Source organism: Onychomys torridus, chromosome 14 (genome assembly GCF_903995425.1).
Source record: "Onychomys torridus chromosome 14, mOncTor1.1, whole genome shotgun sequence".
NCBI lineage: Eukaryota > Metazoa > Chordata > Mammalia > Rodentia > Cricetidae > Onychomys > Onychomys torridus.
The window spans coordinates 51,773,983-51,787,676 of record NC_050456.1 but is presented as its reverse complement, the minus strand read 5'-3'; the positions used below and the strand labels follow the sequence as shown (position 1 = coordinate 51,787,676).

At 49.6% G+C, this 13,694-nt stretch overlaps 1 protein-coding gene across 1 annotated transcript in view; it reads left to right on the top strand.

Moving 5' to 3' along the window:
- The window catches only part of Dpf3 (double PHD fingers 3), a 314,556-nt gene extending 310,474 nt beyond the window's left edge, over positions 1–4,082 (top strand). The window contains exons 10-11 of the mRNA XM_036205812.1: positions 2,275–2,356; positions 2,822–4,082. Coding sequence (XP_036061705.1) covers positions 2,275–2,356; positions 2,822–2,892 — 153 coding nt within the window. The 3' untranslated portion in view covers positions 2,893–4,082. The remainder of the gene's footprint in view (positions 1–2,274; positions 2,357–2,821) is intronic.
- The last annotated feature ends 9,612 nt before the right edge of the window (positions 4,083–13,694 follow it).

Genomic DNA, 13,694 nt, shown 5'->3' with positions numbered 1-13,694 from the left:
CCAGAGGTAGAGGCAGATGGTTCACAAGGTTGAAGCCAGAATGGGCTACACAGCAAGACCCTGAGTCAAAAGAAAACCCAAATAAAAAAATAAAGAAAGACGATATGTCATCCCCCAAAATACTTTGTTTGTTGTTGTGTAGCTAGATAAACAAGTATATTCGCTTATGAAGAATTTCCTTTTAAGGATATAGTAAGATTTTAATTTTGGTTTAGGACTATACAAAATAGTTGCACAAAGAAATCTAGAAAGAATGATGTAGTCAAGAAAACCTAGCTTCCATTTTCTGGTTCCAAAGTTCATTTCCTTCTTGGCTTACAGATGACCTCTTAAAAATGACAAAGTTTGTCTTTACATTATGTTTAAATGTGAGCATGTGTGCTGTATGCTGAACCCGTAACTAAATGGCAAGAGATAGGGATGTTTTTCCCATTCCGATTTTTCCCCATTGAGCATCCTAGAAGTCTTCCCACAGCCATCTGTAGCCACAGTCTCCACCCTTAGGTTTCATGGGTCTTTGTTAGTTTCATGCGGCTCATCTCTTATTGGCTAGCGTTTGGGTTGCTTCTAGACTTTGGTCTTACTGAAAATGTTAATACAGAGCCTTAGTGGGGGCCCAAAAAACGAGTAGGGTGGTTGCCAGGACCTTGGGGATCTTCTCACAAGGTCTCCTGCAGATCCCAGAATGAGATTGCCATCCCACTAGCACTGTGGTGATCAGTGGATCCAGCCTCTTAGATTTAGGAGTTCGATCTCCTTTAAAATGATCTCTTTCATGGGCATTAGCATGAGCAAACACTGTCCTGAAAAGAAAAAGAAGTGGAAGGATTCTAGACAACCACACATGACAAATGTGCTTGGACCCACATATACTTGAATTGTGGGGAGGCGTACCAGTCTATGGTATCCCTCCTCTTTTGGAGCCTCGTGTCAGTGCTATGGTAGGGATTGTTGATGTCTTTTTTTTTTTTTTTTCCAGAGCTGAGGACCGAACCCAGGGCCTTGTGCTTGCTAGGCAAGCGCTCTACCACTGAGCTAAATCCACAACCCCCTGTTGATGTCTTTAATACATCACTAATATTACTTCTCTTCATATCACAACCAAATTATACAATCCTACAGCTTCTTTAGGCTCTGATGCCATGGTGTACCTCCTGGGAGTCAAGCTGGCATGTTGGTTTTCACCCTTTTCTTTGCCTGGGCTTCTTTTGGTCAAAACTTTTGGTCTTTCCTGTCCCTTAATACCCATATGGTGAAAATGTGTTCGTGGCTTTCGTTGGGGAAAGACTTCAGAGACTTCCATGAAAACCATGGATAGAAAGCCACTCGATTTTCAGAAATACACATTTTTCTCAGAATACCCATTTCTATCTGTACACAAAATTGTGTGTATCATTTCAGGGACAGCCCTCCATGAATACCATTTCAGAGGTGTCTGCTGTCATGCACTCTGAACGTCCTCTCCTAGGACCCCCACTTGCCAACTCATTACCAGCGACTTCTAAATCCATATCTCGGGCCCAGACCTCTGTCCTGATCTCCAGCCTCCAGGACATCCCTCCCTGGTGACCTTGGATCTCTAGTTGAGGCTGTCCTCTCTCTCCTACCCCCATGGCCGCTTTCCTGGCTGTGTCTCAGTGGCTAACTATGCCACAGCCTAGACAACTACACCAGTCAGTGACTGCTTCCTCATTGCCCTGCCGCAGCCTCACTTCAGGCTCTTAGCATCCTTCACCTGGTTACTGGCTTCTCCTTCTAGAACCAACCAATCTCTTGCTTCCTACTGGGCTCCAGCCTCCAGCCGGGGAAGAGGCTTTTCTTAGCATCTACATTGAAATCCCAAAGGAGCTCTGAGACACAGTGGATGTTACCACCCAGTTCAGCTGTTGCCCAGTGCACAGATGGGAAGAGCAGAAATTCAATCTGTGTGTTAGGTCACTGCCATGAGGTAGGGGTCAGAGAAATACACAATATCACTGACCATGGGAGTCCAGGACAAGAAATTTCTGTGAGCCTAAATGTAAGGCAGCCATCAGGGAAGAGATGATGAGTTGAGAAGGGCCCTAAGGTGGTGAAGGATTTGTTGGGGCGTCAGAGGGCAATTTTCAGATGTTGATAAAGTATAAGCCATGTTTGAGAGACAATGAGGAACCCAAATGGAGCCTGGAAAGTTTGTTTATGGAAATAAGAATAGAGGAATAAGTGGGGGGAAGCCACTGTCCTCAAGTAATGACATCTCTCTCCTCCCCACTTTATCCCTTTTGTATCTGCCAGGACCAGCTACTCTTCTGCGATGACTGTGACCGTGGTTATCACATGTACTGTTTAAATCCCCCAGTGGCCGAGCCCCCAGAAGGTAATGATGATGAACTCAACAATAACAACAGCAGCTACCACGCCTACCCCTTACTGATCCTTTACTGTGGTGCGGGCCTTGTGTTAAGGGATTTTCATGGTTTGTCTCATTTAATCATCATAGTCCTAAGAGGTTAGGTGTAACTTCACAAATGACAGATGGGGAAATTGAGGCATAGGAGATGTTTCTCAGATGTGTGGTTGCGACAGTGGGGAGGTGTGAGTTTCTAAAGGAACTAGTACAGGTGTACCAAGGATGGCTAAGAGGTGTGACAAAGGGGTGGGGCTCTTTATATAGTTCTGATATCTCTGAGCATTGCACTGAGCAGTGGATGTCCCAGGCCTTCAGGACTGAGACTTGGTCTCTGAATTATGGAAGTCAAAGACAAATAGGCATTAAAGTCACTAGGCTGGGGCCCAACAGTTAGGAGAAGGGATGCTACTAATGCTCTATTGTCTCTTATAGGAAGCTGGAGCTGCCATTTATGCTGGGAGCTGCTCAAAGAGAAAGCCTCAGCCTTTGGCTGTCAGGCCTAGGGCCTCAGGTCACAGGATGTGACATGCCACCAGAGAGGCTGAACTGGAGTCCTGTTTGATCCAGATGGAGCACTCCTCCTGCATATTCACACAGACCAACTGTAAGGAAAATGAATAGTTACAGGAGGGCCTGGACATGTGGAACCGAGAGGGCAAGGTCTCTACTCACCTACTGCCCTGCCTGTGACCTCCAGCTTCACACATGGTACTTCAGCCAGTCCTTCCTCGTTTCTACCAGAGGGAGCTTGCACTTTGGAATAACAATCCAGCCCTAGCCCTGTGAATCTTCTTCACATTCACCCTCACAGTGCATCCCTCTCATTGCTTCCCATTTTAGTGGAAGCCATTTTGTGACTGCTCACCAATCACTTGTGTGTTGATGGTGTGTGTGTGTGTTTTTTAAACCTATTGTGTTTCAAGATCCCTTCACACAGCCTCGTCACCCTTAGCTTAAGCTCTTCATCCTAAACTCTCACAGAGGAACACAATGCTGTGGAGAAGTTGTCACTTATTACAAGCTTCCCTGGAAATGTCTATGTTTGGAGGCCATCTTGAAGATGGAGCTTGGAAACCTCTTGGTTAAGAAGAGTTGCAGTTTTCAAACCTCAGCTGGGATGGTTTTGATCCACTGCACAACCGTTTGATGAGGGGTGGAGAGGGCTCGAGAGATGGGAGAATAAATTGGGATGCCAGCATAACCAGTTAGTATTTGCTGTTCATCAAGAGAGATTTTGCAAGGGACCTAGTGGTTCTTTGACCTTCAGAACTGTGGTGTCCTTGAGGTGAGACAAACCACAGTCTACAGACACAGAAAAGTGCTGAAGATTCCCAGTGCCTCCCGACTGAATTGAGTGTCAAGGCCTGGCTCAATTTCCGCTGGTGGGAGTCAAGCATCAGAGAGGTGGGCGAAGGCTGCCCATTCAATGGTCTATGTTGAATGAAAGAGTGTAGCTTTGGGAAACCCTTCAGTGTTAATGCTACACTCTGAATTCCTTTCCTGGGCAATTTCCTCCTTCCGTGGAGTATATGTTTGCCAGTGACTACTGTGATGTGACTGGAGATTTCAGAATGGAGGAGAGAGGATCATTACCTAACTAGATCATTGAGTGTGGTGATTACTTGTGACGAGGTGGCCATGACTCAGAACCCTCGCCTGCTCTTGTAACTTAAGCCGCCCCCCCCCCCCCCCCCCCGCTATGAGCTGGACTCCTGTTTGAAATAAGAAAGTTTCTAGAGAAAGAGGTATAGGGAGGCCTAGATTCCAAGAACTCTGTGTGTCGGATGACAGCCTTGTGGGCTGGCGTGGGTTGGGCTGTCTTTGAATCACAGCAACAGCATGGTAACTGACATATTTCTAGAAAAAAAATCATTTGCCCAAAGGGCAGGTCCAGTGAGCAGGACCCTCGCGCATGCTCTGCTTCCCTGAAATCAGCTCTGTCGCCGTGGTCCAGCAGCTTGCAACAAAGGCCTGAGTTATTTTTAGTCTTCAGCTCCTGAAGAAGCCCCTGGAGACCTGGGCTAGTTGGGCCACTCTGCCCAGATGCAGGCTTGTCTCCGCCACTCCACAGGGGTCCTCCTCCCCCTGGCTAATTGCTCTTGGCACCTGGACCCAGGGCAGCCTGGCATGGAGCCAAGCGGTGTGCCCTCCCCCCCCCAACTCCTTTACAGAATGACCTGTGGCAAGAGAGTGGGGGTCACTCTCCTGCAGGCCTTGTGGCCTCAGAGCTAGTTACATGCATACATAATGATCTCATTTAAAGGGCCCCTGTCCAGACAGCATTTCTGCCTTCCTCACAAGCTCTCTTCTTCCTCCTGCTGGTTGCTGAGCCTGTGTGGATTCTAAAGGCCTAGGGAAGGGCTGGAGGGATAGCCCATCTCCACCGAGTGGCACATCTCTTCCCCAGACTCTGCTGGCTCACTCTCTCTTCCCACAAAACCTAAAGCAGGATCTCCTTAATGGCTAATTTCTTGGTTGGGCATTCATTTTAAATGAATTTTAGGGGGAAAAAAGGCCCAAATGTTCTGGAATGCTACACTGGCTTAAAAGTGGGGAAAAAAGTCTAAAACCCCAAACTGTGGCTCTGAGACCTGACAGGTCCCCTTCTAGAGTGTGCATGAGTCCGTTCTCTTTAGACATGCAGATGGGGGGGTGCTCCCTGTTCTATATCCAGCCATGCTTGCTCTGCCTATCCAGAGCCACCTCCTGCATGGGAAAAAGAAGGTGCTAGCAATGTAAAATTGGTATCCACTTTCTCTGAGCACTGGAATCACTGGTTCAGGGTTCTCATGTCCCCTCTACCCGAGTAATGTATGACTTTGGACAAATCACTTAGCATCCTCAAACCTCAATTTGCCCATCTGTAAAATGGAAATGCTGACACTTGCCTTTTCTATTCCACAGTGACATTGGGAGGGGCCCAAAGTATAATGTCACATAAACAACCATCACCAGAGCCCGACTTGTCTGTAGGAACTCCAAATGCTTTCTGAAGCTACCTTCTTGTGGATTCTAGCCAAAGCTAGGGACCTTCTTGGAAACTCCCTTTTAATGGGAGGAGGTTTACACTTCAAGGGCTAGGTTATCTATGGTCAGGGCTCCTAAGCCAGGGCTGTGGCCATGGAGACCATGACTGGGCATGGTTAGTAATGGGAGGTGCTTGGAGGCTAGGGACTTGAGGATGAAGATACTATAAATGCATGTGCATGCGGACAGACAGAAACACACACACACACACACACACACACACACACACACACACACACCCCATCAGCATGATTAACCACTTGGAGTCAGAGCCAACTTCTGCAGGGGGCACTGTGTTCTTGTTCAAATGTAGCGTCACTTTCTAGCTGGTTAACTCTGGCCAAGTGGCTTTGCCTCTCTGAGCCTCACTGCGCATGTGCATGAGGTAGAGAAACATGGCCTGTTTAGAAATCTAGCAAGGATAGCAGAGTAACGCCGGTAAGTATCTTGGTGTAGGCCTTGCTAAAAAAGAGGGCCTCCCGCCTGTGGTGGCCACTGCCATTTTGTGCAGAGGTCACTAAGGGGAAAGAATGATGCTGTTGAGTCTCCCTCAAATCCCCGGCAGGGTTATAGTGTTCTACAGCCTTCTATCTTAATATGGCAGCTGGAGGGTCCCTGCCAGAAGATAAACTCTTATTTCTGTCTAGACACTTTTGAGACCCTGCATCAGGGGCCTGTAGCAAATCCAGGCCAGGCAACCCGGTGAAGGAACAGGAATGGTGCTTCTGATGAGAACTGACATCCCTATCATCCTTCTCAACCCCTCCTGAGGCAGAAGCCGGCAGGTCCCTAGACTCTGCGGTATGTGTTTGCCTCCAGGCCAGCTAGGAAGCCCAGGCTAGGGGGAGAGAGCAGCTGCTTCTCTGGGCTCAGCCTGAGAGGCCCTCCTGTGGATAGCTGAGTAGGAGAGGGGGGATCACTTCTGCAGGAAAGGTTGGGGGAGGCTTTGCAGGGTCTGGGGGAGGAGTCTGGGTACCACTCATGGTAGACTTTAGTCTTCAAGAACAATTCCTTCCAGCCCTCCTATTTAAAAGCCCAGGTATTTTAAGGAAGAAAACGATCACTGTGACTTTTCAAGTTCAGGAAACCTATGTTCTGCTGTGGGTGGAAGAAAGATCATCAGCAGCCAGGCTTCTGCAAGCACGGAAGAGGGCCCTGGTTTCCTCTCCCAACCCGCAAGTGCGAGGCAGCCTTGCTTGGCCAGTGCCCCAAGCGGGGTCCTGAGATCCTCCTTGCCTGCCCTCTGCCACTGGGTTTGGAAGTGCTGAGGTGAGACTTCTCTCCCCCCCTATTCACTAATGTCCATCCTTAGGGAATCCCCAAATCCCAAGGGGTGAGTGAAGTTGGCTCCTAGGCCTTAGCCATGCCCACATTGATACTGGACATGTTTGAATCCCAGGCCCGGCTCCAGGCAGGAGCAGTACACTGGTGTCCCTTTTAGCAGGCCAGCATTCCTGAGTTGGGGTTGGGAAGGAGAGTCAAGGGTTAGTGAGGAAGCCAGGCAAAACCTGATAAAGAAAAGAGACAGGGAGGAGCTTTCAGTGGGGGTGAGAGGGTACTAGTGGGGCTATGGGGGCTGTAAGCAAAGGGCTGGGGCCGGGGCCGTGAACGGTTATCATAACATGCGTTTCCCTCAGTCCTTTGGTCCTGGAGAACAAAATTGCTTGAAAAAAGAAACAAAAGCCAGGCCTTGGCCTGGTTGTGGACATTGAGCCAGCTCTCCTTCCTCCGGGCCCCCTGGACTGTGGAAGTAGAAAGGACCCCCAGGCTCCGGCCTGAGTCCACATGGCTTTTCCCACTCCCACAGATGAGTGTCCTTGTAACATTGGGACACAAGCTGCTGAGGCCCCACTGGTCTAGATTGGCTAGGGTCAAGTGACAGATGGTAGCAGAATGAGCTAGGTCCTAGCCTCCAGCCTTGGGCATGGCAGCAATGTCAGGCATTGCTGCTGCAGGGCGTAGGCCCATAGGTCCCGACTCTAGCAGTTGGAAAGGGAAGCAGGAAAGCCCGGCCAGCCTTTCCCCTACCACCTGGCCGAACAGACAGCCTTTCCTCTATCTCCCTGTCCCCTCCTGTCTGCTGCCCTTTTGGACCTTAGCTCAGTTTTATCTGTGTCACAGCTGAGGAATGGCCGGGGGAGGGGGGGGGATTGGCTTCATATTTTTTATTTGTCCCGAATCCACACGTCTCCACACTGCAACCCCAACTGCCTTTGAGGGCATCTGTGAGTTGTGTTCCTTTTCCATTTCCCAGCATTCTCAGGGCTTGGGCTCTGTAGGATCCTCTTTCGGAGGCCATGATTGCCTGCCTTGAGTGTGGAAACAGCAAGATGGATGGATCGAGAGCTGGAAATGTTTTTCTAATGAGGCTGGAGACTCTCTGGTTTTTGGAGGGACAGGGGGTAGGGGACTGGGAAATCTGCAGTAGGGTCAGAGGGAAGAGAGAGAGGAGGATGCAGGGAGATGAACAGAATGGGCCCTTTGAGCATCGTAACGGTTGCTGCTGGGAAAGCTCAGCTGTCAGGCTGTTCAAACTGGGCTGTAGAAGAGAGGCCCATAGGTAGTAACTTCAGGAAGCCCTGAAGTAGGGGAGGGAGGCTCCTGTTTTGTCAGTTCTATATCCAATTCATCTCTCAGAAGAGATAGAAACTGCTCCCTGTGAGGAGAAAAACCTGGAAGCCTGGAGCAGGGTGTCTTAGATTCCTCTGGGTTCTGAGTGGGCTCTGGCTATGCCCCCCTGACTGATCAAAAGTGATCCTCGGTGTCTGTGAAGCTGTGAGGGGTGTCATAGGGCCAGGGGGTACAGGGATGCCCCGATGGAGTCTATGGCAGCCTCAGGCGGAGGAGCCGGCAGCCTTCAACAAGGAACGCTCCATAGTTTCCCATCTTGGGCCTCACCATGAACAGGAGCATTTGTGCTGATGGTGACATTTCCCAGGGCACGGTAGAGGATGGCAGTATTGGGCTGGCAGGCAGCCAGAAGCCTCTTCCATAGAGATACAATTGCTAATAATGACCTTTAGCCTGGAAGCAAATAAGATGGCCATTCAGGTTGGCACCCATTGGGTCTGGCAAATCTACAGAGCTGGAGCTAAGAAGGGACATTGTAGGAAATCGAGAGAGCCCATGAGGCCCTGGGGCCTTTGTATCCCTTGGCAGACAACTTCCAGAAATCCCAGCCTCTATTTCTACCCACTCTATCTTGTTAGCTTGCCTTTCTTCCTCTCTATTGTCATGTTGCTATTATTAATATTGATAATGAGAACATGGTGTGTGTGCGTGTGCGTGTGCGTGTGCGTGTGCGTGTGCGTGTGCGTGTGCGTGTGCGTGTGTGTGTGTGTGTGTGTGTGTGTGCTGACCCGAAGAAAGCCATTGGTGTTGATCCAAGAGCAGTGGGGGAGTCAGGTAAGATGTATCTTAACCGTCCCGGAGGTTTTCCACAGCCAGAGACTCCAGTGCCCAGTCTAAACAACCACTAGATTCCCACAGAGGGACGCTCTTGGCCCTTCCCATCTTGCCCCTCCCTCACCTCTGCCTATTTGGGAGAAACAATGAGGATTTGAGAAAAAGGAAAAGCCTCGATTATGTAATTAAAATGGTGCAAAGACAGTATGGCTGGAATTAGGCCTGGGTCGTTCTTGACTTTGCTTGCCCTTTCCTGTGTATTCCCCACAGTGACCTCCATTCTCTTCCTCTCCTGCCTCCTCCCTTCTCTGCCCTTGCCCTGGCTTCCCTCTAGCCATGCAAATGCTAAAGACTACAGTGATGATGGCCGAAAGACACAGTGGCCTGAGAGAAAAATACACCCCTGTGCGTTTTCAACATGTAGTTGAGGAAGTCTAAATTAAGGACCGGGGAAAATAAAGCAAGAGAAACATGGCCGGATAATATATGAGTGAAGCATGGAAACAGAATCTCGGGGCAGAGACGATGTGGGGGCAGATGGGTTGGGGAGGCAGGGATCCCTAGCTTGCCAGTGTGTCAGGTCCACGTGGCATTTGGGGGAAACAGACGAATCGTGATTTTGCAATAAATGGTCAAGTGCTTAGGAGCATCTGTGTTCCTCCGTCAGGCAAGGGAAAGGGTGTCCAGCCTAGCTGCCGCTGAGTCCTCCATGCTTGTCCACCCTGGTTGCATTTTCCCTGGAGGCAGATGAATGCATCTCTTGCCTGCCAAGAGTGAGCACTGGGCAAGTTGGTACTGGTTGAAGCACTTGGCAGGGGGCTGGATATGCGCAGAGCAATGGACTTGGTCTGCAGGGGCTGGAAAAACAACCTCACCCTGGCCCAGCTTTTGGATTACATTATCGGCTATAAATGTACAAATATTCCTGGAACTCCTATTAAGTATCCTACCACCAGGAAAGGGTTGGTTATATGTATGTATGTTAGTTTCTGTTTTGGACATACGTTCATATGAAGAGCAGGTAGAAACATCTGGTTATTTCCACCTTCTGGAAGTTGGGGCGAGCACAACTGGTCCAGAACACTAGCTGCCATAGAAGACACATATCCTTAGCTCAGAGAGGCCCTGGAAAATGTTCACCTTTAGCATCAGAGTCAGGGAGATGAGGAATGCGGGTACCTTGCTGAAGTGTGTCAGACAGTCAGGGAATCTGAGGTTATATCTCCAAATGCTGTCTTTGGATTTCTGGAGTGGAGGTCAGGGAGATGTAATTGGCAGGGTATGATCAGTAGTGAGAATTAACTGGCTCATGCCTGCATTGAATGGACACCCACTGAAACCCTGCTGGCTTGGGCTCAGCCTCTAGGAACCAGCTTCTGTTATGGTCTAGCTGGCCTATGTGGATACCGCCCAGCATCAGGCATTTTCAGTACACCTGGCCAGAGGCTCTTCACATCCTAGCTCAGGCTTCATTGACAGTGCTGGGGGACAAAGAATTCCTTTTATTTATCCCTCTCTCTGCACATGTCATAACCAGGTTTTAGCTTTTGGATATTCCCCCAAGGAGTCACACCAGGCTTGTTTGCTAGCTAAATGCTCACCTTGGGGGAGGCCTGTTCACAAGCAACTGTAGGTTTAGCTGTTGATGGTCTTAGAGAGGGCTCTTCTGGACCCTTGGAGGACACAGCTCTCAGTAGAAGGGACTGTGGGATCCCTAGGGACAGCCAGAATGAGGCTTGGCTGCGAATCTGGTTTTAAAGTGCTAGAGAACAAGAAACACATACTGGAGTTTGAGCCATTTGAAAGTTGTCAGGCAAGGTTCTTTTGGTCTAAATCTCCTTTGAATCATTAGCTCCTCACTGTCCTTAGTGACAGCATAGTATGGAAGCATGAGGGAAGGCCACCCACCTGGACCCTGTCCAAGCCAGACTGGTGGCACAGGCCTCAGGCAGCTGGCGGCAGACTATGAGCTTCCTGTCCCTGAATTCTCAATGGACCTGGGATCCCCAGAGCTAGTAGACCAAGCTCTGAGGGGAGCCCCTCTCCCCATCTCCACTCTAGTGTCCTCAGACCCCTTCCTATCCTGAGGCTGGCCGGCTGGACAGTTAGCCAATGCAGATCTGAGGAGTGACTGACGGGCCTGTGCACGTTACAGTCCATTTCAGAAGGGGCCAGTGTGTCCTACCCAGTGTGTCCTCCCTGCCTTACATGTGTTTAGGTTGAGGACAACCTTAATGCCCAGTTTCAAATAACTCTTTATCCCTGATAGCTAAGATGTGGAAGATTTCCACGGGAAGATACACAAAACTGATTTTCTTCTTCTAGTTGGCTAATCCCTGCTGTGTCTCCCATCAGGGAAAGGCTGGCTTGGTGGCTTTGGTAAGGGCTACAACTGCTTATTATGGGGTTTTCCTGAGTGAGCTTGGGCAGGAGGTCCATAGGGTGGGCAGGGTTTGAGAGAAAGATGTCTTGTGAGGAATCTCATAGCTACATGGGTTTCCAGAGGGCCAGGGAGGTCTTGAGTTAAGTCAGGAATATGAGGCATTTGGGAAAGAGCTGGTTTAGTCTTTATGTCTCTGTTAGTATCTGAGCTGACCCTGGATGTCTTGCAGCCTTGGGGATTACCACACTAGACTGCTTTGGGTTGCATTTGGGAAAGGGTTCTTAGTCCCTGGTGATGGTCTCATGACCTCGGGACTCATGGGATCTCTGTTGGTACCTATTGGCCTGGTTGAGGTGTGAGACACACTTCTTCCAGTGGGCACAAGGGAGAGATGCCATCCCAGCACTTTATCCTCCTCCGTGTTGCTGCAAGATTGCTTGTCTCTTACTTGCTGCTCGCTCAGCGCCTCAAGGATCTTCATCATACAAGGATGGCCAAGAGCATCAGCCTCCATCCCTGGCAATCGCTACAAATGAAGATCTTTCTTTTATGCCTTTGAACATTTTCCCCCATTGGACCTTGGGACCCAGCACCATGCTGCCTCTTGCTGACTGAACAACCTAGAGTTTTTTTTGTTTTGTTTTGTTTTTTGTTTTTGTTTTTTGTTTTTTGCCTTGAGCTGCTCAGCTACAGTGCACAGGATGTAGGCTGACACAGCCTTCGTGAGGTTACAGAAAAGGGCTGCCGATTTGGGAAGCTGGGTGTAATGGGCCGAAGATAAATTTCCATCCGGCTTGCTTTGCTGCTTGCAAGCACAGCCACAAACAGACGGGAAGGCCGGCCAACCCCAGCTCCACCGCCTCCCCCCTCCTTCAGGTGTGTTGGGATTGCACGTGTGTAGCTGCGTATGCCGCCGTCCTTCCGTCCTCTGGGGATGCTTTTTTCTCCCAGGTATCAAGTCTTGGTCTTGTGACTCCCATCGTGAAAGGTGCTGTGCTGTCCCCACCCTGCCTAAGGGATGTATGGGATCTCTTGGTATTTCAGTATTGGAAAGGAGGCTGTGCTTATCTTCCCTTACCCCAAGGGCACACGCTGGTTCTGACTCCCTAGAGGGCTGGCACATTGCAAGGAGTTCCAACAGAATCTGAAGGTTGGAAATCGCCCATATCTGGATTTTACCTCTCTGACTGGGGCTTACCTGGAAGGTCGGCTGTCTGGAAGGACTGCCTATGTGCCAGGGCCCTCCCCCTCCCTGTCTTTCCTCCTGCCCTGACTCAGTTTCCATTCCAGGAGGGAGGCCTTGGAGACGTCAGAACCTGAACAAATGATTAAGCATATGAGTATCTAGCAGCCTTTACCTCAGAACCACTGGATATCCCAGCCCCTCAGAGGACCCCCGCACGTTGGTAAAGACTGAGCCACAGCCCCCTGTCTCTCCTTGCTGTGGTTAGTATCTTGTTCTGTGACTGATTAGCAGTGTTGACTATCCATGTAGCAAACCTTTTGTCTGCAGTTTAGAGAATGTGTAAACAAATAAAAGCTTTAGACCTCTCAGAAACTCTTGGTTATTTTTTTTCATCTTTAAAAGGCCCATCACAAAACATAACTTACAAATATTGGGATGTACTGGGGCTGCATTGTGTGTGTGTGCAGAATGAGTGTGCATGAACACACACACACACACACACACACACACACACACACACACACACGTCAGGTTTCAGAGAAGCACAATGAATTCCAGGTCTCAGTTGTCGCCGGTGGGTGATGGGAATCTGACCCCATCACATACAAGCCAAGGTCAAGGCAGCTTTTATAAGCACAGCAGGCAGTGTAATTTCAGGGCACAACCAATAGTTTCATTTGCAGAAGTGCACTTGCTTGTGTTCAGGAGGCTCCTCTGAGAGGTCACAGGGCATGCTGAAGGGAGCCCACTGGAATTTTGGGGTGGGGGGGTCAATGACTCAGAGGTGATTCACTGAAGATGTTGGAAACATGGTAAGGGAGAGAGAGGCCCCAGGTCAGGACCCTGTTGAAGCCAGCTGAACCATTGTTCTTCCATGCTGGGGCTGGAAACTGCCTTCCAGAAGAGGCACTGATGGCTGTGGTGGGCAGGGAGCCAGAGAGAGGCCTTGTACAAGAAGCACCTCCCCAGAGAAAGGCCAGAATCTGCTTATCTCCTGCTGCGGGACTCCTGGTCCACACAGGAAGTAGTTTCCCAAGACTACAAGTGAAGAGCCAGCTTTCCAAAACTAAATTAAATATAAACAAATATGAAATAAAACCTCAGCTGTGAGCTGGGCACTGGGGCTACAGCTAAGAGAACAAAACAAGGCCCCTCCTGAGGCTGACCATCTTGTCTCGGAGTCTGGCACCAGACAGAATACAGTGGGTCTGGAGCCAGTTCCAAGGGTCACCAAGGCGGCTAAAAGAACAGGTCCCAGTCAGCCTGTTGTTAGCAGGAATCACGTGCTAGATTCAGGAAGAATT